Source organism: Cynocephalus volans, chromosome 5, assembly GCF_027409185.1.
Source record: "Cynocephalus volans isolate mCynVol1 chromosome 5, mCynVol1.pri, whole genome shotgun sequence".
In the NCBI taxonomy this organism is placed as follows: Eukaryota; Metazoa; Chordata; class Mammalia; order Dermoptera; family Cynocephalidae; genus Cynocephalus; species Cynocephalus volans.
In genome coordinates this window covers 138,905,608-138,930,179 of record NC_084464.1, presented here as the reverse complement: position 1 = coordinate 138,930,179, position 24,572 = coordinate 138,905,608, and the positions used below count along the sequence as shown (strand labels likewise).

The 24,572-nt window shown below is 38.9% G+C and overlaps 1 protein-coding gene and 1 pseudogene across 1 annotated transcript in view; one reads left to right on the top strand and one right to left on the bottom strand.

Annotated features, from left to right (window-relative positions):
- Positions 1–24,572, bottom strand: part of ECT2L (epithelial cell transforming 2 like) — a 67,603-nt gene continuing 43,031 nt past the window's right edge. The window contains exons 9-20 of the mRNA XM_063097215.1: positions 24,436–24,528; positions 22,670–22,849; positions 20,889–20,992; positions 14,475–14,561; positions 10,293–10,507; positions 9,040–9,187; positions 7,241–7,314; positions 6,989–7,145; positions 6,229–6,294; positions 4,786–4,874; positions 1,548–1,720; positions 1–128 (exon numbers count right to left, since the gene is read on the bottom strand). Of these exons, the coding sequence (XP_062953285.1) occupies positions 1–128; positions 1,548–1,720; positions 4,786–4,874; positions 6,229–6,294; positions 6,989–7,145; positions 7,241–7,314; positions 9,040–9,187; positions 10,293–10,507; positions 14,475–14,561; positions 20,889–20,992; positions 22,670–22,849; positions 24,436–24,528 (1,514 nt within the window). The remainder of the gene's footprint in view (positions 129–1,547; positions 1,721–4,785; positions 4,875–6,228; positions 6,295–6,988; positions 7,146–7,240; positions 7,315–9,039; positions 9,188–10,292; positions 10,508–14,474; positions 14,562–20,888; positions 20,993–22,669; positions 22,850–24,435; positions 24,529–24,572) is intronic.
- Positions 11,885–12,144, top strand: LOC134378182 (small ubiquitin-related modifier 3-like; annotated as a pseudogene).

Genomic DNA, 24,572 nt, shown 5'->3' with positions numbered 1-24,572 from the left:
TCACTTCTCCATACTACTTTTGATTGCATTTTGGAGCACTGATAACCATAGGAATTTATCATCCTCTACCTCTGTAGCACAAATCCATTCATGTTTAGGACCTTGAAGAATAAATGCATTCTTGACATCTGTAAAAGCATTGAGGTACCCTAATTAATCTTTGCAGGTAACAATCAAAAGATGGAGAAAATGTTTAAAATTCAAGAATTGACCAAGTCATCTTGAAGAGTTTTTTGAAACATAAAAACAGGGATTCAAAACAAATACAAATACACTTTAGAATATAACTTTCTAAAATTACTGAATAATTTAAATATAACCTAAAATCTTGACATTATAATTAATTGTAATTAGCAATTATTTTAAAGACTAAATGATAGAGGATGTAATGTTCTTTAATTCCTTCTCTCAACCACTCCAGGAGTACTTATTAGTAAAGTTCTTTACTAATAGTTATTGTAGATAGAGATACCGAGAGCTAGACCTAGACAACCTTGGTATGAGGGCCAGTGACAGAATTAAAGTAACTGCTCAGCTGAATGCTTATTATCAGATTACGTAACAGTGTTCTGACATAGGACATAGCTGATTATCATGATGGGAGGGGAACTGAAAGGAGACGCCTTTCACACACTCTTTAACCATAACCCTACCCAGTGGTTATAGGTAACTAACCCTTTTTACCTGAGTTTGTCTTCTAGGAAATACTTGTTCCCCCACTTGATACTCACTTTTTGTCAGGCTCTCAGATTTAGAATGGAGCTGAAGCTATTGGGAAGCAGCCCTTTTATTTAGGTTAGTTCCTTCTCTAAGATCTTGGTTCCAGCTTTAACCTTAGATCCTGTCTTTACATGCAGTGAAAAATATTGGAATGAGAGATGTTAGATTCAAATTGGCCTAACAGAAATATTGGAAAGGATATGGATCCTTTTGAACTTGGGAAGTAAGAGTGTTGGATAATAACTGAAAATTGGCACAGTAGTTTTAAGTAGGATTTCCTTTTGTGATAAATGATATTTCTATTGGAATTATTATGATGAAATGTTTAAGTGACTCTGCATCTTTTGAAAATTTGTTGATTCCTTTATAGAAAAACTCCCATTTTAAATGCTAACTTAAGGAAGAAAAGGTACAGTCAAATCTGAAATAATCAATACTAGTAGAATGAACAGAAAAGTTATAGATAAAAATCTAAAACAGTGGTTCAAGACTAACATTTTCAGACAGTATAGAACAGTGGTTAAGAGTGCCACCTCTCATGTCAGACTGCTTCAAAGATTCGTGATGGTGTAGGGTCTTCCCTCTGTGTTTTTGAAAGTGGTGTCTAAGGTACATATCTGACAATGCCAGCAGTCCAGTCTTTTGCTCATTTAGAGGTAGATGGAAGTTTATGTTGTTTATATTGTTTAATTCTAATATTTGGGGAATTATTTACAAACTCGTAAATTATGATTCCAGTCATTTTCCTACTTTTCTGTTTTGTTAATGAGCTTTACTTAACATAGTTTTGTAAAGGTATTCTCTCTTGGAAGGAAAAGAATACATACACTTGGAATCTGGAATATCTTCTACAAGTAACCTGTGAAGGGCCACTGATGCAACGAACTGGTAGATAGTTTTTGTAGTCCTTTCAAATGGAGTATGCGATGTGCCCCGACTAGACACAAGCAGTGCATCATTGAAGAGGAAAAGGCTGAGATCATGTATATGTTCATAGAGCCTGTGTGGAAATGAAGGAGACAGTTTTAATACATACAAACATGTGCTCTATTACACAATTGACTATCTTTAAATTGATAAACAAATAGTTAGGTTTTTACCCCACTAGAAACCTTTTGAGTGGCTCACTGAAATTATAATTTTCTTCATGTGATTAGTTCCTTCTCTCTCTCTCAGACCATACTGTGGGTCATCAGTGTTCCTGATGGAGTAGTTCGAGCTTGTCCATTGAACAAGTAGGAATAGAAATACTTAAAGGGTAATTGACTAATTGCTGGAGGTTAAATGTGGACTACTAGCTTGAGCATTTAAAAGCTCCAGGGTTCCCATGCTGGTGTGTTATACCTCAGGGATCCACCAGGTTCTCACTGTGAAGAGCTGAGAAAAATCTCATTCTTCCCCAGGGGGAGGAGAAAAGTACCATTTTGAAATATGCCCCAAGAGTTCTCCTTACCAAAGGCCTACCCTCAAAGAAAGCTTTCACCAGAACCTAACCAAGCTGGGAGAAGGGAAATAGCCAACTGCAGTTCCCTCTACGCTTCTTGTCTCATCTTAAAGGTGGGGAAAAAAAATGCTGAGAAGCACTTAATGAAGGTTACAGCCAAGGGCCAACAGGCTTATTAAAAGACTGATATTAATCATAGAACTATAGAATGCTCCCCTCCCCTCGTGTCTTACTTCCACACCAGTAGAACTCCTGTATAACAGGATTACAGCTGAAAGAGCAGCAAGGCTCAGACCCTGTTACAGAAGGGACTCTAGGGATACCCAAAGACAGGAGGGGAGGTGAAAACAAGGACTCCAGAGAAAATTGTAGCCTCTGACACCAACTAAAACAAACAGCAGACATAGCCTAACAGCCAGATGAGTATAAAACCTCATACTAAAGGCCTATTTAGCTCATTTCCTTTTACCTGGTACATCATGTCTGGCTTTTGATAAAAATTACAAGGCATGTTAGGGGCAAAAAACAGACTGAAGAGACAGGGCAAGCAACAGAACCAAACTCTGCTATGGTAGAGATTTTGGAATTATCAGACCAGGGATTTAAAATAACTATAATTAATATGTTAGAGCTGTAATGGAAAAAGTGGACAACATTCAAGAATGGTTGGGTAACGTAAGCAGAGAGATGGGACTCAAAAAAAGAATTGTAAGGAAAAACTATCGTAATACAGTGAAGAGTGCCTTTGGCAGGCTGATCAGTAGACGTCCGAGGAAAGAATCAGTTAGCTTGAAGATATGTCAATAGAAACTTCCCAAACTGAAAAACAAAGAAGAAAGCCAGGGGGTGGGGGTTGAGGGGGTTAGGGACAGAATATCCAAACAAAAGCAATTTTAAAAGGCATAACATGCTAATAGGAATACCAGATGAAGAAAGAAGTCACAGAAGAAATACTGGGAGTAAGAATGGCTGAAAATTTTCCAAAATAATATTAACAGCAAAGCACAGGTCCAGGGAGCTCAGAGAACACTAAGCAGGATAAGTACCAAAAAATCTACACTTAGGCTTAATATATTCAACCTGTAGAAAATCAAAGACAAAGAAAATCCTGAAAGAACCCAGAGAACAAAAAATACTTTACCTATAGAGGAGCAAAGATAGGAATTACATTAGACTTGTCTTCAGAAACCATAATACTAAGAATAGAGTGGAGTAAAATAAAGCGTTGAAAGAAAAAAACCTAGAATTCTGTATCCAGCAAAAAACTTTTTTCAAATATGAAGGAGAAATAAAGAATTTCTCAAAAATTGAGGGTTGTTTATTGCCAGTTGTCCTGCTTTGCAAGAAATGTTAAAAGAAGTTCTGCAGAGAGAAGAAAAATGATAATAGAATCTTGGACTTACATAAAGAAGGGAAGAGTGTTCAAGAAGGAATACATGAAGGTTAGATAATCTCATAATAAAAAACTGGAACAAGCTTTAGCATGTCTTCTACCACACCAGTGTATTCAGAATTGCTGGTTTGGTACATAGTTTCTTTCTATTACTGTAGCTCTTTTCCAATGCTACCAACCAAAAACAGCAAAATGCCATGACAATGACAAAAGTGACACAGTTATGTGATTTGATTTATTTAAGATCTAGGTGAGGAGGGAGGTGAAAGGACTGATTTCTTTCATCTACCCTGCTGCCCTGTGCCTTTAGGGAACATTTGCTGAAATATTGATTAAAATAAATCAATATTTATTACTTTATTGGACTTGAAAAATTAAAGGAGTTAATTCATCTTCATTTGATTGCTATTTGTTGAGTCATTATTTTGTCATTAATACTGAAAACATATTTTGACAAAACAGTTTTCTAAAGCAGAGATCAGCAAACTATGGCCCACCACCACCTGTTTTTGTTTTCCTGGAACACAGTTTTTCTGGAACACAGCCATGCTTGTTCATTCATGTATTGTTTATGAACAGTGTATTATTTGTTATGTGTCATTATCATTTGTGTAGCTGCTTTCGTGCTGCAGCAGCGAAGTTAGGTAGTTGCCACAAAGATTATATGGCCAGCAAAACCTGAAATATTTACTACCACAACCTTTCCAGAGAAGTTTGTCCATCCTTGTTCTAAGGACAGGGGATACTAACTTATTGAAGTTGGCATCCCTCCATCTTTTGTTCTTACATTACTCTGAATGCACTGTACAAACTAGATATGGTGAGGTCACTTTTAATACTGACCTCAATAACTGTCTGAGGATAATAAACTGGTTCTTTTTTTCTCATAGTTGAGCAGATCATTGGTGTGAAATTCCACAACACTTGGATCCTAAGTAGGAAAGTGACCAACTTTCAGAATTCCAGCTTCCGTGGAGTTTGTGGTCCTAGCAGAGACAATTTATTTTCTCTCATTCTACCCAGTAGCTGCCTGGAATGCAAGCAAGGTGATAAAGTACCTTACACCATCTCTGAGGGCTGTGTGTGCAACTTTTCAATTCAACTCAAAGATTTATTGTAAACCTACAATATGTCAGACATTGTACTGAATGTCAGGGATACAAGATGAGTAAGACAGTAACGTGCTCTTAAGGAGTTCCCAGCCTTAGGATAGTTAACTGTTGTTTACCTTAAAGAGAAACTTATTTCCTCCTCACAGCAGTGAAGTTGGGCTACATCTTGGACTTTAATCAGATATCTGTTTACTTCTGATAGAGTCTATAAAATAAAAAACAAAATTAGAAGCATATTTGTCTTTTAAAAACAAAAAATCCTACTACCGCAGAACCGTTTTATATCCCAGACCGTGCAAGTGTTGACTATTCAATTATGAAAAAGTGAATGTTTTCATTGTTTATAAAACAGGATTTCTTTAGAAAAGCCACAGAATTAACAATGAAAACTGTATTTGAAGATGCTGTCAAATTTTTAAGACTACTGGAATTATTGTTTTATTTGTAAATGCTTTCCTTGTATCAAAAACAAAAGTTGGGGTGGGGGAGGAAGGTAAGAAGGGAGCTATCAAGAAAAGGAAGCAGATTAAGAAGTCAGATAGGTACAGATTAAGAAGTCAGGCCCTTGTACTGATCTAGCTGTAGAAATGATCTCTTGGTGTTAACAGTGATCCAGAGATAAAGTTCTGTAGATTCTGTGAGTTCCGAGACTTTGGACTTTTGCAATCTAATCAACTCCACTTCTCTTCCCCTACTAAAATGTGCAGGTCAAAAATTATGACAAAACAACTTCATCATGCTTCTCCAATTTAACCAAATAAAAATAACATCTCCAATCAACTGATGATAGTTTAATTCAACATAATTCATATATCAAATTCCTAGTGCTAAACACTAGAAGACAAGTAAATCATAGTTCATACATGACAGAGCTCCCAGTCTTGTGAATAAAGGTTTGCAATAAAAATGCAACAAGGATGTTCAGCATGCTGCGAAGCACCTCGGAAGGAGCAACCCACAGCTGAAGATGTTGGGGAAAACTTTGCAAAGAAGATGATGATTGAACTAGATTTTTAAGGATGTATAGAAGTTTATCCAGTGGTGTAGGAAAGGAAGGCAATTTCAGAGAAGTGAAGAGAGGCTAATACTAGAGGACTGTGAGTAGATGTGTGCGGTGTGATCACAAGGTGGTAGGGGAAGCTGTAAGAGGGTAGGTGGGCAGATGATATTCTATAGGTAACAGATTGCTAACAGAGGACTTCTAAAAATTTTTCAAGTGTCCTATGTGCAAATCCTGCATCAGGTTCTATGTGCAGGGAGTTAGAAAACACGTAGAACACATGACCCTTTTCCCCAAAGGGGGTAATGATCACAGTAATACCAAGCAAGGTAATATGACCTCAGACACGTTACAGAATAGGATCAAGCCCACATGTGCCTCGTCTTGTGGAGCATCCTTACAGATAACAAGGCTGTGAAATGTGAGACCTTGCAGTGCCTGACACGCAGCAGGCATTCCACAAACATTAGCAGCTTCGGGATCTGCATGCCTCCTTTTGCCAATGACTTCAGGTTATACTCATGAGCATGAGATAGAGCAAGTGCATCAGAATACGTACAGGGCACCCCCCGATCATTCTCTGTATATCTGACAGCTGATCTTTCATACTGACGTTTTGCTTCATCTAGAAAACAAAGTGATTTTAGGCAAACTAAAATTGTGACATTTTTATTTATAAAAGAAATAGATTAAAATATTTTATGGCAACTGATACAGAACTTGATATTTTCATACACTATAATAATTTCAATTTTCTGTACCCAATCTTTGAAGGCAAGTGACAAGATTATTCAAAAAGCATCTTCAAGGCATAATGTGTTTAGCCCAGCATTCAGCCCAGACACCTGTACAGCATTCACAACATAATGATAATATTTTCAGAATGATAGTACTGTACTCCAAGATGCTGATTTCTTTCATAATTAGCAGTAATTACGATCGCTATAGTTACTGAGGCAGGAAAATTAATACATTAAAAATTTCTTTTTAGGAACAAAGGATTTTACAATTTTTTTCATTTAGTACTCCTGAAAAATTAATCCAAATACCCCATTCTTCGAACTTTTATATTAATAAAGGTTTTATTGTATTTGTACAGATATCTGAAAACATTGTCTCATGTTGTTTGGCTTAGAATAGATGTCCTTAGTGTTCAAAATCGCTGAACACAACTATTGATTTAGCATTAACAGGATGAAAGTCTTTGCTTGAACTAAAGAACACCACAAGAAGATAAGGAATCTCAGGATCTCTGAGTGAGAGCACCACAGAAGCACTGTAACATTTTTAAAGGACATAGATTCTTATCAGCAACCAACCTGATCTATATAACTTTTATATTTTTTGATTTGGTCAATTGCAGTGGTCAAGTCCCCACGGTCAACATGTTCTGCAGGAGTATGAAGCCTCAGAGCATAGAGAAGATTGATATATTCTTCAAATCTTCGGGATGGGTACAAGAGCAGCTCCGGCAGGCTGTACGAGGCACAGAGAAGGAACTGTGGTCTCTATCTGAAGGTCAAGGAATGCCCTGTCTTGCGGGGGCAGCTGTGTGCTCTCTCAGAACTCACCTCAGCATTTTGGTAACAATGGTCTTATCATGCCTCTTCAGGAAAGCTCGGAATGCTGGTACCATTTCTCTGCACTAAAAGGTGAGAATTATATTGTCAAAACTTTGCTCTATGAGACTGTCGTAAAGCCCTCTGTTCCATTAAGCGAGCATAATCTACAGAATGCACAAAGTAAAAGGACATCTACATCTAATCAGTCAAAGTACTATTAGTGCTATTGATGTCTTCCCAATATATTAAGTATAGTGTCTTATTGTACCATAAACCTAACCCTATTCATTGAACTTAATCATTACAGACAATAAAAGTGGACATTGCAACCAAGTGAGCCTGGATTATAATTAAGATAAATTAAATATGTGAATTTGTCAAGTTACTTAACTTCTCTAAGCCTCAGCTTTCTCATCTGCAAAATGGATATCATTCCTAATTCTTGTGGTGAGGGAAAAGCAATCCTATTAAAGTGCCTGCCATGCAGTAAATGTTATTTCATTATAGTACGATCATGACTATTAATGGTATTCACTTTTAATACTGATGTTAATCATATTTTCCATAATAATATTATAAAGATGCTCCACTGTACTAATTAACTGTTTTAAAATGTATTCATTAATCACCATTAGAGCAACCGTGAAGTTATCTCCTTTTACATGCCCAAAAGATGTCAGTAACGCTAATTTAAATGTATTCATTCATCACCATTAGAGCACCTGTGAAAGTTATCTCTTTTCACATGCCCAATAGATGTCAGTAATGCTAATTTCTAGAAATCAAATATTCACTGATTTCAATAATACTAAAAACTAACATTTATTGAGTACTTATATATACATGCTATGCTAGTGAAATAGGTATTATTATTACCCATAGCTATAAAAATTTTGGCATCAATTTGTTTCTGATAAAATGTGACACTTTGCTCCAATTCTTGTCCTCAAGGTCAATTCTATGAAATCGCCTTATTCATGCAACTTTTGCATAATCTAGTTGTCCAGCAGTGACTAAACTCCCTGAGTGGGGTGGGAGGAATACTGCAAAGGAAGACATCCAAGGTCAGGAATCACCCAGAAGCCTCCCAGCCTCCAAGACTTCCCTTTAGAGCTTCAGTGAAGACAAGTGGGCACTGGCAGAAGTGTGCTATATGTTGCAAGAAATCCTCTTCTGCTATACTTTTGATACAAACTGAGGAGGAAAGAAAGGAATCTTATTCCCATCAGAGGAGATCCCAACAAGAGCAGATGGTATAGAAGGGAATTGGATATTCTTGTTCAGACTAAGTAATGGCATGTCACAACAGGGAAAATTGTTTATAATTAACTCTCTAGGAAATCTAAGAACAAGAAATTTCTTATTTCACAGAGTTCATAAATTGAATGTTCTTATTTCAAGAAATACATGAATTATTAATTCACTTTCTACATAAGACAGGCCACACAGGATTATAGCAGCAGAGTCAGAGCTCACAGTGTGGCTTCTACCTATTTGCCAAACATTTCCACATTTTCCTGTAAGTGAGCCACAGGGTATTTGGGGCAGATGAAAGTCTGGCAATTTGTGTGAGGATGAGTTCAGTTCAACAACCACCTTCCGGGCACTGCTGTGTGTCACGCGTTGTACCGGCCCCTAAGTCAGGGCCCCTGACCTCAAAGAGCTCACAGTATACAGAAGGAGATCTGGAAGCTAAGAGCAGAGAAGAAGCCTTTCTTATTAGCTCCAGTCCTTTGGATTGCACACAAAACTTCCTTTCAAGCTCAGAGGGTCTAATAAAATGACAGGATGGTAACTCAATCACTTACCTTCTCAATAGTTTTCAGAACAATGGGATAATTGTTGAAGAAATTAGTATACGTGTTCAGCTGGCTTCCAAACTTTATGACTATTTCCCCCACACAGTGAGCTGGGCCCCATTCCTGTAGTCTGTCTCTCAGGTTGTCTAGAAACTGCCTGCAATATGAGGAAAGCATAACCATGAAGTAGCAGCCCACGGTGACCTATTAACTTGAACAATTAATTCATTGTCATTACTGCAGGTGTTTTCAGCCTAGTCCTTTACAGCAGGGTTTCGGTCAAATACTTTTGTCCGAAACACAGAGCAATGCAGATTTGACAGGGAAGGGGAGCTCACCGCAAGGGAACAGGTCGTCCATGGTGGAATCCTACCTCCTCACCTTAATTCCTTGAGTCAGAACCCCACACTGGCCTCAACAGGGCTTCCCCTGAATGTCCCATTCCCATGTCACTAGACAGGCAAGCAGGTGAAGTTTCTCAACAGTCCTCAGAGGAGAGTGGCCCCGGTTGCTTGCACAGCTGAATGCCATAACCCGCACTTGGCCCACCTCCCTGCTGATCTCAGGGAATCCCTCATTCAGCCATCACAGGCCTCGGGAACTGGAAGAGGCCTAGTCCCCACTCTTCATTTGTCAGGAGTTGGGGCCCACTGAGAATGAGAGACTTGTTCCCATTTACCTAGAGTTACTGTCAGAAGCACATGCTTGGTTTGTGTTTACCACAGATAGAAATGATCACTTTTCTCTCCCATGTTGTACACTGGAAACCTATGCTGTTATTAAACTGACCCCCATGGATCCCTATGCCGGCCAGCTGCCAAAGGAAAAATAAATAAATACAAAACTAAACTGACCCCTAGCCTGGGCTCTCTAAGCAAAGGGTTCCAGTGGCTTAATCCTGTTAGATCCTCTGTTTCTTTCCCATTGCTCACCTAAACCTTGTGATTCAGCACAGCGCCATACGGCTCTCCTTCTCATTGTCTTTTGTGGGAACAGTCTATTGGTTACAGAACGTCCAGTCCCTGAACTCCATTCTTCACTCCATTGCTGTGAACTGGGGAAGGGGCAGCCTCTGGGCATCACCACTCTGGTGGCAGCCCAGTGAGTGATGTGGTGAGGAGCCACTCCCCTTTGTGAGATGATTGGGGTCTCTGAGAGGGGTAGGGAATGACTGAGCCTCCACATAGCTTTTGAAGCAATAAAGTGTGGGCTTCTCCCACCACACAATAAATATCTTTAAAAAATATCTATTCGGGGTTTACCTGTTGAGACTTAAAATCTGCAGAATATCAGAAAAAATGATCTGGATATTTGCAGCACTCAGAATTGCTCTGTTTGATGACAATGCTGCTTTCAGTGGCGTTACATAAACATCTCTCACAATTTCCAGTGTCTGCACATATTTTCTCTCACTCTGTAAGAGTTCCTTAACAACTCTAGTTCGCTTTTCTGCTGAGTCCATCTGGAGCTTTCTCTCCTGTAGAAAGGCAGTAAGAACTCATAGGAAGATCATCACGACTGTTTCCAGGCTTACAGCCTCAAGAAGCTGGAAGTCAAGGGTGATAGAGCAGTGGAAGCATTGGGCAGTCAGCAATAATGTGGAGATCCCCCTTTCTGGTTTGTGATATGCAGGGTTGAAAGGAACCATGTTAGGACCCCACTATGGAGGACCTCACTGGCCATCACTCAGCCCCAGTATCACCAAACAACCCCTCACATCAGGCCAGCCTGATGCCATAGTAGCGAGGAGACTTTTAATAATGGATCTCAAGGAGAGCAGATTGAAAGTTTACTTTTATCCATCTATCCATCCAATTCCATATCAGGTGTCTCGTGCTAGGTGTTGGCTATGTAATGATGAGAAAGAGACAGAGTCCCACCTTCATGGAAGTTACAGTCTCGTAATGAAGCCTTTGGGTTGACCACTCTTGTTTGTTTTCCTATTTCTTTTTTCCCGGTGGTGTTTTATTATCTTGCAGACAGAAGAACTGAAGTGATGTAGCCCTCTGCTATGGTTGGAATAGGTCCCCTCCAAAATTTAGGTGTTGCCAATGTGATAATATTAAGAGGTGGGTCCTTTAAGAGGTGATTATGGCCATGAGGGCTCTTTCCTCATAAATGGGATTAGGAGCCCTTACAAAGGGTCTTGACGGAGGGAGTTGGTCCTTTCTTGCCCTTCAGCCTTCCACCATGTGAGGATGCAGCAAAAGGGCCCTCAACAGATGCCAACACCTTGATCTTGAACTTCCTAGCATCCAGAACTGTGAGAAAAATTTTCTGTTCTTTATAAATTAACCAGTCTCAGATATTCTGTTATAGCAGCACAAACGAATTAAGACACCCTCTCATTATTAAGTAATATGCTTCCTCCTGGCATTTTATGTAAGATTGAAACCTAAGTTCTTCTTTCAGTATTTAGGAAAAAGTATCCAACTTGGGAGCTGTGAGCCCATCTCTCCTGGCTAGCTAGGTTGCCAGATGTGCTATGTTTTCTAAATTTCAAAGTCTTGTTTTATTTTTTAAGACAGAGGGAAAAATCATAAACAAATTTAAAGAAACTCCATACCCAAATAGGTTATGTGCTCTATTTACATATATGGAGAAATTGATTTTCATTGCTGGAAATAGAAAATTCTTTTTCTTTAATCTGTATTTTTCAAAAGTTGTAAAAAATGAACATCTTTATAAGAGAAAACAGTTACAATATTTAAATTTTTAAATTAAATGGCCTTATATTTGAGAACAGAACTAGTAATACTCTTAGAACACAATCTCCTCTTTTCTCTTCAGCCCTAAGTATATCCCATACTATCCCAAATGAAATCTGGAAATACTGCTTCTGCCAGCCCTCATCATGGCCGACAAAAAGCCCAATGAAGGAGTGGAGACTGATCATATTAATTTGAAGGTGGCAGGGCAGGACGGTTCTGTAGGGCACTTGGTTAAGAGGCAAACGCCACTCAGTGAACTAATGAAAGCCTATTGTAAATGACAGGGTTTGTCGATGAGGCAGATCACATTCCAGTCAATGAAACAGACATACCTGCACAGCTGGAAGTGGAGGCTGAAGATATAATTGGTGTGTTCCAGCAGCAGACAGGAGGTGTCTGCTAAAAAGGGAACCTGCTGCTTTGCCTCAGAAGGCTGTTCTTACAGATGAAGAGTACATTCTCAGTTAGAAAGCCATGATTTGCTTCCACCACATCCTGACTACTTCAGTATAGTTTCCTCTGTTCTTTCGTTTTCCCCTTCCCTATTCCTTTACTGTACATAAAGTAACTGGTATAGGTGCACACACTTTTTTTTTTTTACTTTTTTACTAAATGGACAATGGTATGTGCGGGTGGACATCAAATTGAGATGCAATGGGGAAAAATATTGGTTTTGTGAAAAGACCCTTCTATGGTCTGAATGTCTGTCCCCTCCAAAGCTCATGTGGTATTTAATCCTGAATATGGTATTTGAAAAGAGGTGATTGGATCATGAGGACTATGCTCTCATGAATCCATTCATGGATTAATGGATTAATGGTTTAATGGGTCACCAGGCAGTAGACTGGGAACTTTATAAGAAGAGGAAGAAAGCACACAGAAGCGCTCTTGCTCAGCCCTTGCCATGTGATACCTGCACTGCCACAGGACTCTGTAGAGAGTCTCCACCAAGAAGAAGGTCCTCACCAGATGCACTCCCTCAACCTTGGACTTCCCAGCCTCCAAAACTGTAAGAAATAAACCTCTTTTCTTTATTGATTACTCAGTTTCAGGTATTCTCCTATCAGCAACAGAAAATAGACCAATACAGACCCCCTTTCTCCCTTAGTGTCATGCTTGTTCAGTTCTTATCTTTATATCCCAGCAAGTTATTTTGCTCTCACTATTTTAACAAAAATAAAAAATAAAAATCCTTGTGTATGTTGTTTAATGTTTTTTATTTATCATTTTAAAACAAAGAACAATTTTATAACTTTCTTGTACATAGCTCTGACATATAGGGCAATCTGTCTTTAAGTAGGGATAGATTATTCCTTTAAAAAATAAATCCTAGATAGTTTTCCCTTCAAGTCAAACATCATGTTTAAATAAATATCTTGTTTAAAATGAAAAAAAAAAAAATGACAATACTAAGTGTAGCACTATGTAATTTTCACCAAGATGAGTCAACCATAATTTCATGAACTAAAATTAAAATGTAAAAAGTAATTTAAGAGAATGAGAAAACTCACTCTGAAATACTAAAAACATAATGTTCTTGGTTATTTAAATTTTATCTCTCAAAAACATAGACTGTATATAATTAACCTATTTAGACATATCTTAAAAATACATCAGCGTCTTACTTGGCAATTGGCTTGCAGTCTATATTATATTTTATGTATTTATGTATGTATATAATTTTAAATATTTGAATTACCCAACATTTATAATCATTTTGACTTAAGGTTTCAGTTGTCAAACCTTTTGTTGTTGTTTTAAAACTGTTGTCAGAAGCTGGCTGGTTAGCTCAGTTGATTAGAGTATGGTGTTACAATACCAAGGTCAGGGGTTCTGATCCCTGTACTAGCCAGCTACAAAACAAAACAAAACTCATAAATACAAAAATTATTATCAGATATTATTGCAAATGGTCAGATGAGATGCTATCTGATTCGCTGCACTATGTAAATACATCCTTCCTTGGTGATTCCTGGTGATGGATTTGGGGGTGAGTGAACACCCACACCCTGGAAGGCTACAGCCTGCACTGTCGCAGCGAGCGGATACACCAGGGTGTTGAGGAGCTAGAAAGAGCCTTGGGTCTGGGCTCAGGGCTGTAGGATTGAAGTTTTTTTCCTTCCCCAGTTGTCTGACCTTATGGGAGCCATTTAACTTTTCTAACTCTAGTTCTTCATCTATCAAATGTGGTTATTAACATCTACTTTTCAGGATTCTGAGAATGAAATGTGATAATGAAGAATACAAAGTAACAGGCGCAGGCTGTGTATTACAAGTAGGACAGGACAACCTCTGCTTGTGCTGCAGCTTCCTGCACTCACCAGCCTTCTTACAGACAGACAGAGCCCTAAATGTTAGGTTGATTAGACTCAACTGTTGAAGTCAGACCATAAATTGGTGGGTTGATGAGAAACTGTAGACCTTATCCATGTGCCATCTCTTTAAATGACATCCAAGTATCATACTGGAAAATCACGGAGTAACATATAGACTGGGTTTGCTCCCAAGATGTTACACCTTCGCCCTTTTGGCTCAACTTCTTTTCAGTTGAGGCTTATGTAAAAAAAAAAAAATCTACCAGCTAGATTCCCTCCCCCCACCCAAATTATATTTGTCTTTTCCCCTTAAGGGAAAATTCCAAGGCAAATGAAGAACAAACTGTAATAAAGTCTAAACCTTCCCTGTCAGGAGTGAAACAAATCGTAAATTTGTATTACGTAATAGTTGGCTTACCAGCTTAACCAGCACCTCAAAATTTAGATCGTTTTTGCTGAGACTTGACTTTGTGTTCTGAGAATTGTCTTCTATAACATTTCTTTCCTGAAGATTAAATAGAGACTTGATTATTTGGAGGTAAACCTTGGTATCTCTGAAAGCCCAGTCGAGACTGTGCCCACAAGAGACCCTCTGAAGCTGTCTTCAGCCCCGACCACAATGTTCCCTAAACACAATGAATTACGTGCTTGATAAATGTGATGTCTCTCTTAAAATTAAATTTTATGTTTTAAAAAAATAGCCTTTAGCTTCCTTTGGACTATATTATACTTGAGAAACTAATTCACTGAAGCTCCCTTTTCCCTGAGAGGCAGGGGAGTGACACTGCTATTCAGGGGTTTCTCCCAGGCTTAAAAAGTTACATTCTCAGGTAACAGGCTTCTTCCTCAGCTCTGCTCTGTCCCTTCTCAGTTGAGGGCAAATAGGTTATCTTATTTTTAATATGCCAGAAGGAAAAGTTCACAACACTTTATAAAATTCCCATCTTTTTTCACCTAATGAAAATGTGTTATAAAAATTCACATACCCTTTCCAGACATGCACATTTAAATATGGCTTATTCTTTCTTCACTTAACCTTGTTAATTGTTCTTGTCGTTTTAGATTAGCACATTAGAAGAAGAAAAAAAAATAGCTGGCTCCAACTTGCTGCAGCATCCCAGGGTCCACTCTAGCAATGGAACAATAGTCTCATGTTTATGTAAAGAGATAATGATGATTCACAGACATTTCTGCTGCCCTTTCTGAAGATAAAACTACCAGTGGTAACTCCTTGATGGGTGAGGCTGGAAGAAAACCATCAATTTGTAACCAAGACTCCTTTTGCCTTGCTCTACTTCAGCAAAAACGAATTTTTATTTTGTACCTGGTGACATTCTTATACAGTGGCCTGAAGTCTCTGTGTAAAGCCTTGTGCCCTGGGGCTGCATCCAGCCTGTTCTATTCCTGGACTGCTGAGGCCCCGCCTGGCCTGAGCCTGAGCACTTCACATCTGCTCCAGAGTCTTCAACCCTTTCTTTCGTGGTCCCCACCTGTGACTGTCCCAAACTAGCCTGGCATGTATATATACTTATGGCTGGGGGGAGATCTACTTTGAATTTTGACAAATAATTCAGAACTACTTCTCCCTGAGTAGAATGCTCTCTTTTTAAGTAAATAATTGTGCTGATTATTTATAGTGGTGAAATAACTTTGAGTCAATGGCAATGCCAGTAGTTATGTAGGTAGAAAGTGTCTGCAGACATAAAATGAAAATCAGGCTCACTGTTCGGGCCAAGATTAGGATAATCCAAACAGTACAGAATTGTACTGCAGGTCTCATAGATAAGGGGCCCACTTTTATCTGGGATAGCACCCTACTGTACAGGCTCACACGAGTGCTTATGCATTAAAGTTCAGGTGTTCCACATGGCCCTCGACCACCTTGGTTATTTAGAACCTTCACACTCACAATGTGACTTTGTCTCACCTCTGGCTCAGCAGCAGCTAGTTTTTTTAAATATAAATTTTTCTAGGGCCGGCCCATGGCTCACTCGGGAGAGTATGGTGCTGATAACACCAAGGCCACGGGTTCGGATCCCTATACAGGGATGGCCAGTTAGCTCACTTGGGAGAGTGTGGTGCTGACAACACCAAGTCAAGGGTTGACATCCCCTTACCAGTCATCTTTTTTAAAAAAAATAATAAAATAAATAAATATACATTTTTCTTTAGGGATAGGAAATTGATTTGGCATAGTAATTTTGTTTGAATCTAAAAATGGCAACTTCTCTCTCTTTATACTATACACTAATTGTTAGGATTTTTAGAGCCTATTTTTAGATTAAGACGCCATCTCTTACTTAGTTTTTAGGTATGAATTCAGAAGATGTAACTGGGGCAACAAACTGCCCATTTTGGGTTAGCAGGCATTTGCCTTGGCTCTCTCCAGGACATACAAGGGAGACCATAGGAAATAAGCTCACAGAACCAGCCTTTGATCACATGCTAGGAATTTTCCTCTAGGATGGAACACAGGCAGGCTCTGCATTTTCCAGAGACCTCCTAGTCACTGCTGATGCTTCTGCCAGAAAACAGTCAGCTGCCAGGATTAGGGGCCAGAAATAGTTGTGAAAATGACAGGTAGAGCTCAGGAACAACTCTGATTCTAGCTGCGACCTATCACCGTGGTTGCATGGTATCAGTGTAAACAATACAGGCAGATGAAAACAAGGAGTAACTGATGATTGGGCAGCAAAATGACAGAGAGAGAGAGAGATAGATAATAGATAACAGACAGACAGACAGACACACAGGCCTGGGTTTGACAGTCAACCCCTGTTATGCAAGCCCCTATGGAAGGATCTTTAAAACAGTTGCCTCAGAGAAACTTTTACTTTCCTCTCCTTTGGCTCCTAAGGCTTCTGAATGAATATCTACAGTTTTAAAAATAAACCCTAGTGTGAAGAGAAAAAAAAGCTTTTCCATTTTATTCTAATTCAGCCCTTATGTTTAAGCTGTGGTTCTTCCTCCTAAGGGTCTCCAAATTTGTATTGCAGGCTTGTGTACAAGCTCTTTAATGTTAAATATTAAAAACCAAATGTGAATCCAACACATATTTTTTCTAATTTGATTTTAAAAAAGAAAGACATCAAAGAAATTCCTAGGCATTAAGGAGTTTTACATTTCTATAATTTTATTACAGCCCGGTGATTTCCAGCAATGAGGCAATTTTAAGCCCAAATTTCATGCTTTAGTTTAGTAACATGATTATATGTTTAGGTCTACAACAGGTTGAGAAGTCTTAATTCATTGTGCATTTTATTTTGCAAAAGAAATCCAAGAAAATTCAAGAATGAAAGTGTCTTTGAGAGGAAATGCTACAAGTGACCATTCCCTTAGGTGTCAGAGATTCCAGAAATGGTTCTCACCAGTAGTTAGATCTTTCAAATGTAAAAGTAACACTTCAGAAGAGGAAGCACCTATAGTTTTGTCCTTATTGCTTTCTTAAAGTTTTCTTGCTCCAAAGAGGGGCATTTCTAAGGTCTCTGTGCCCAAGGTTTGGAGTGATAGCTTTACCCTTAAGAATAAAGATGGATGAAAGAACTCCAACAAAGTTTTCAGGGAGTCAGGATTCACCCACATATTGTGAGGGCTTTGGAAGAATTTGAAACCTGTATAATGTGGGCTACATGTTGATCATTCTCTTTAGTGAACCAAGGGTAATGAGTGGTATTAGAGGCCTGGGTGCTATTTTTCAAAGGCTTTCCCAGGCTGAAGGATGAATGGAAACTATATCCATCCTCTAGGGAGAATAATCCCCAAGAATCTCAAAGATATTGTGGCTGCAGAAAGGGAATCTAAATGCCCGTCCTAAAGTTCCCACCCCAGCCTATGTATTCTGTGTGTAGGTCTATACACTACTTGTGTGCAGGTCCCATCCACCCTGAAGGCAGGGGCTGTGTCTTATTTAGCTGTCTATTCCCAGAGTCTGTCTAACACGGCGCCCAGCACATGGTTAGCTCCCAGAAATATTTAGGGAACTGAACTGAAAAGATGAGGGATTGATCTCTGCCCAAGAAGTGGTCCATGAGAGTTTCCTAAAAAGACAGATTTAGGGGTCAGGCACCCAGCAAGCAGGGCTCCACCCTATAAAGGGTTTGATGCCCCCAGAAATGTGTTTAAGTCTCTTCTCAGGGTGATGCCTGTGGTTGGGAAGAATAAGCCACTTGGTGGGAGGGGAGGGGATTAAACCTCAGATGGGTGGGTCTGAATAATTGCAGGCCTTTTGATTTGCTGGGCTAGTTTGGGGCAGCTTGGCAGAGGGGACATTGCCACCAGCTGTCCATGCCTGCCCCGGCCCTGTACTATGCTATCCTCTAGAGAAGCATTAACAAATACTTGCAGAATATCAGGTTAATAGGGCAACAGGTGATTTGCCTGCCAGGGGAACTCACAAGGCTATTCCTACAACAGTCTCCACGGTGAATCTGTATTAGGGGGTGGTATCTCAAGCCTTCGAGTATCAAAGATACGTGACTTTTCTATGAGTATAAAATGGTTCTAAAATGACATTTTCCCTAGATAGAAATTGGCTCTCTGAATGACAATGCAATCCTCAGTGTTTCCTGAATCCTGATTATTTCACTTAACCAAGAATATACAAATTCTGAATATGAACTGGCAAAATTATTCTTCTTTGCCTGAAGAATTAGCTTCAAACCCAGTTTTTTCTTTTATGATTTTGAATCTCAACTAAGAAAAAAAAAGAACCATCCTTAGTTTCATTTAAAAAAAAAAAAAAAAGTGTCCTAGGCTGCAAATGAAAAAATAAAAAATTCTCTTTACCTCAGGACTCAACTGAATAGGGAGCAAAGCAAAATGAGAATTTCCGACTTTTCTCCCACAACCAAATAGTGTTACTGACGTCAACACGGTGCAGTTTATGCATTTAAGTGGCTTAAATGTTACTCATTTCATGAAAACGCAAAACAGCCTTTTTTATAATAGTCCATGAAAATGAAGTTCTTAGGAGAAATGACAGGTTAAAGCTTTCCAGGTATAACTAGCACTATTGTTTCTGAATTTCTTCACCACATGTGCCTAACTCTACGGTGAAGCAATGACACAAAAGTGCAGCAGCAACTTCACCTTCATGCGTAAATTGGATGTTGCCTTTGGGTCACATTTTGTCAGAATAACATTTCCTTCAAAATCTTCGTTCTTTGTACTACATTTCTTCAGCAGAAAATATGACAATAATTCCAGAGGTTTGTCCTGAAAAACACCCCCCCGCCCCCCCCCAAAATCAGTATTTAAAACATTCATCTGAAATGCAGGTCATCAAAAGTGCAGCAGAAAAGAGAAGATATTTTTAGTAGACTTTTCAGCTTTCTACCTAATTAATTTACAAGTCCAGAAGACAAAGTAGCTATTACTCAATAGCCCATAAATGGAACTTTCTAGTTAATTTCATATGCTAGATACTATATATACTCTTGGTTCTCAACTTTTTGTCACAATCCAGTTGGAATGCCAAAGTCTTGCAGAGGGTCTCTCAAGATCTTCAGAACCAAAGTGGCCCACACCCAGCTCTTGGCCAAATGAGGAAAGTAGACAGAGGGATCTTACTGTCATGTTTCAGGGGAAAGAAGTCCTGGGAGAGAGGCTAGCACAGCAGAACTGCTGGGAAAACACCTGAGGCGCCCAAATTTGAGGCTCTCTTAGGCTATAGGGTGAACGCCATCAAAATTATATCATAAATGGTTATTTTCAGATAATTAGGTGGGAATAAGTATACTGAACCTACACCAGACATGGTTAGTAATTCTTTGGTGTCTCGAGAGCAGGGCAGAGTCATCGCTGTGAAGGTCCCTGCTTGCTCAATCAGCAAAGCTCGCCAGTGTCCTAGCTCATCAAGCTGCCGAGCTCTGGCTAGAACGCTGCAGAGCTGAGTCCTCAGAGGAGGCAGGTCGTGGCTCACTGCGACCCCTCAGGCTCCAACAGTGCAGCCTGCAGCCAGCCTGGAGAGGGCCCGTGCAGGCCCAGGAAGCCGAGGTGAAACCAGAGCAGATACACAAGAATGAGGAGAGAGAGAATGTGCACAGCGACAGTGTTAAATTCACCCACAAAGTAGAAGGACTTCAGTGAAAGAGAAGGATCTGAGAATCTTTCCATAGAAAACTAAAGACCTCGTACAGCACTGAGTGTGGTAACGTCGTCCCTACTCCCATCCTATCCCCGAATTCTCCAACACTGAGAGTGGCACATCTCATGTCCGACAGCCTGGCTGTCACCTTTGGGGGTTTGTAGACCGGCCTCTCCTCACTTCACCGCCTTCTGAAATGTGAACTGACTTTTCTGGGGGAGCATCTAAGATTTGCTTCTGATGAAAATATTTCTTCAGGCTTCCCCTGTATTTGTCCCCGACCAAATTACTGATTTATTTCTGTTCTTTTGTGTTCTCTTTCCCTTTCTCGCTCAACTAGCCCCCTCTGCTCTTTATCTTTTTATATCTGGTTTCACACTTTCTCAATTTTTACCTCGTGGTGGTAATTGTTCTCACTGTTTTATAATGTTTATGTGCATTATAAAGCCACTAACATGTTTAAGAAATCACGTCTGATTGAAATCAAGCGCACAAGACGGAAGACAGTGCACAATGGAATAAACTGTAAATAACCTAGAAGATTTTCCTACCTCAGTGTTCCCCATACCTAACACGTGTACATCTTGGGCCCAGAATCTCTCAGTGGCTATTTTTATAAACTGATGAAGTTCTTCTGCGGAACTGTGCCCCTGAAGGGATAAACTGATAAAAAATGATAAATGTAAACTAAGAATTTATTTAAATGTTGGGGTTTTTATAGTTTGCTTTCTCCAAAGAAACACTTACAGAATCTTCTTTGGACAGTTCTGTCAGTCCATCTGCCAGAGCTCGTGCGACTTCCTGGTTATTTAGAATGCTGGCCACACTCATGGTGTCGAACATAAACTGCCCTGTTAATATAAGGCCATGCGCCCTGTAATTAATTCATGTAAGAGATGGATAAAAAAGAAAACAACTCAGTCCTCACAGGTGCTTTTTAATGGATAAAAATGTAAAAAAGAGGAGTAAAAATTCTATTATGTCATGAAATTCTATTGTTTCTACTATAATAAAATATAAAATGGGCCAAAGCAATTTAAATGGACAGCATATAAAAAGTGCACACCCTGGCAAAGCTGATATTGAGTGAAATCTATAAATTGGACGATAAGGGCAGAACACGTGAAAAGGAACCATATAAGTTTAACTGATACATTCTCAATCCTAGCAAAAATTCCTCCACACTCCCCTCTATCTTTGTGCTCAAACACATAAATACTTTTTAAAGTCCATAAGAAATAACATACAAACATACATACACTGACATCTTTTTATATTATTTTAAACAATATGCATTTATTTGAAAACATGCTTTTTCTATCATCAAAAAAATACTTCTACCTTTAAAAAGTTTACCTTTCCACTTTTCTCTCTAGTCCTTAATATTCACAAAAGAACCAGGAGAAATAATTTCCTCCTGTTTACATCGCTTCATAGTTATTGCTAAATATTGTTTGAAAACCTAAATGTGGTAGAGTGGATAAAAAAACAAGATGATTTCCTGGTTTTTTTTGTTTGTTTGTTTGTTTTTGTCTTTTTCGTGACCGGCACTCAGCCAGTAAGTGCACCGGCCAGTCCTATATAGGATCCGAACCCGCAGCGGGAGCGTCGCCACGCTCCTAGCGCCACACTCTCCCGAGTGCGCCACAGGCTTGGCCCAAGATGATTTCCTGTTTAGGAAGCATTTATGGAAAGAGATATACGACATATATTGACAGATAAATTATCTGCATGAACACTTATGTATTATAGCTCTCCTGTAGACAGTAACTATGTAAATAGACATTAAATAAGGAGCAGGGGAAGGGAAGGGAAGAAAGAAATAGATGCATAGTGATTGTAATGGTGTTTTAGTGCGGTGGGAGTGTTAGGGGAAAAAATTGAATTAGGTAGTTACAGATGAGGGGAAAAAACCCTATTTACCCAATGGTGAAAAATACTTTGCTTTAAAGAATGGACTAATTTAGGTGATGATGCAAAATTGAGACACTAAATTGTTTCCAAAAGGCTCTATTGTGACAATTCAATCATGGGAATGAAGTGGGAATGGGAAAATAAATTCAGGGATGTCCAATAGGCTCAGCAAAGGACCGTAGATCCCATCACCAAATTATATAATTTAGACAGAAAATAAATAGAACTTAAATTGTAGAACAGTTTATGTAATACGTGCTGCAGTGTAAGAGGTATTTTACTGGGATGTTGGTGCTTCACTTTTAGAGCAAATTGTAGCGGGAAACTCTGGCTTAACAAACACTAAATTTTGTCTAGGTAAATAATTGTCAGGAATTAATAAAATGGTAAAATTTTAAAACAAGAACTAGCTTCTGCATTTTGAACATAAATATATTTATTCTTGGTGGGTCTTCATTATACTTAAAAGGAAATATGAAAGACGTAAGGGATAAAGTTCTACTGAAGATGCGCAAGAGTGAAATTTTACTTGTGCCATTCCTAAATCTGTGTTCGCACTGGAGAGGAAACAAACTTCGCAGTTAACCTGCAGCAGCAGAAGTGAGAGTTCTTACCTATCATCCTGCCACTGATGCTCTTCTGCAACTCCCTGAAGAAAGGTCGTAACAGTTTCCTTACTGATCTCAAGGAGTCTTCCAGGAAGTCCGTGAAGTTGCACCACGTCTGCAGCTTTAACTCGCTGAAGTAGATGCAAGGGGGGGTCCTTTCAAGTGGTCCCAGCCAATCACTAAGAACTGACATTATTTTCTCCTTTTATTATTGCAGACTTGAGCTCAGATGAAAGAATTCTACTTGTTTAAAGTACAACAAAAACTCAGTTATAGTAATATCGGGTTTATTATCCTTTCTCATTAGAAGGCTAAAATAAACACCCATAGTCTGCTTTCAACAGTAAGATTAGAAACTCAAAAAGGACACAATGAATCATTTCAAATGACTATCTACTCTTTAATTGCCAGGGTGACATATTCTATTTGAAATCAAAAATAGAATAGTAGAATAGAATAGAAGCAGAGTAGTCAACTAAGTAAAAATATGCTGCTTTATCTTTTTATCCTGAGTGAAAATACAAGAAAATCTCACTCTGCCTGGTTTCCCCCTCATGCCATTCAAAGCCAACCCTGTCATAGCCAACCCTGTATCTTTCTTAAATTATGTCAAACTTCTATCTGCAAATATATCTCCATGACTGAAGCAAGTGTTTAAGAAAGTTTGTCTCTTTAAAAAGCAATTACTGAATGATACAGTGATACATTAAATTTGATTTTCTGTCCTGAATGCATAGATAGCCTTATTTGCTTTATTTCCCCTACTCTTCTTGACAAATGTGAAAAGCTTAATAACAAGTTCTTTTATAAAGAGAAGAAGAAGAGAGGGGAAAGGAAGCTGAGCAGGAGGAAGGGGGGCAGAGGAGGGAAAGAAAACTGGTTCTGTATTGCAAACAACCTGTCCTCACCCTATGCTCTGCTAGGCCAATTTCTCTCGCCACCGGGCCAAATATGTTATCATTTGGTGATGTTGCTATATTAATTAAAATTAATGAGTGATTTCTGCTTCGAAACTGTATCAAGTGAACATGCTTTTTGTTATATCCACATGGAACCTTTTCCCTTACACGTTTCACAATCATGCCAGCTTTCCTCAGTCCGGAAAGGCCCTAGGCATTTGGGAGTAGAGGAGCAATGTTTTATACAGTTTCTATATCACACCAATCCCTCCTTGATAGGAACTGAGAAAGTTTTAAAGGAGAAAATGATTAGTTCCTGTAGCAAAGCAATTTGGTTCTCTTGTTGGTCAGCCAACGTTACATTTTGATCCAAATATGCAGCTTTAGTATCTAAATGAAAATTTGCTTTCAGGTGTATTTTATCTTTGACTGTTTTTCCTCTCAGATAACGTTACTGAAATGCAACATTATCTAAGTTGCATTATCTAAGTTGCCTAAGTGAGCCTCTTTGCCATTTCTTTGTACCTGCAATTCATTTTTCCAAACAAAACCATCTTGATAAGAAAAGTTATTCTTTGTACTTATTATTTCTCTAGATCAGCAAGTATACATCTTTGCTTAACTCCTAAAGATAACTTTTTCAATAGAGTTTTTGCAAGTGATGATTTGAAGCAAAATATTTGCAATAAATAATCCCCTTCTAAGGAAATGACTGAGTGTTATGGGATTACCTAGTTTGGGAAGTGATAGCATTCTCTCACAGAAGGAATTGATAACAGCCACATCAGTACTATTAACCCTACTTTGTCTTTTGGAGATCCTGGAGTTGGTGTATGCTATTGGGCATGGTTGTCAGCTCCTATATACACTTACTATGTTGGTAAGAGCCAGTTGCAATCCCAGTGGGGGCCGTAAAGAAGGTGCCAGTTAGTTGAGACAGCTGAGAAAGAACTTCTATTCCAGCCTCTGCACAGTCAAAAATACTTGTGTTAGTTTAGTCACAGGTTTTA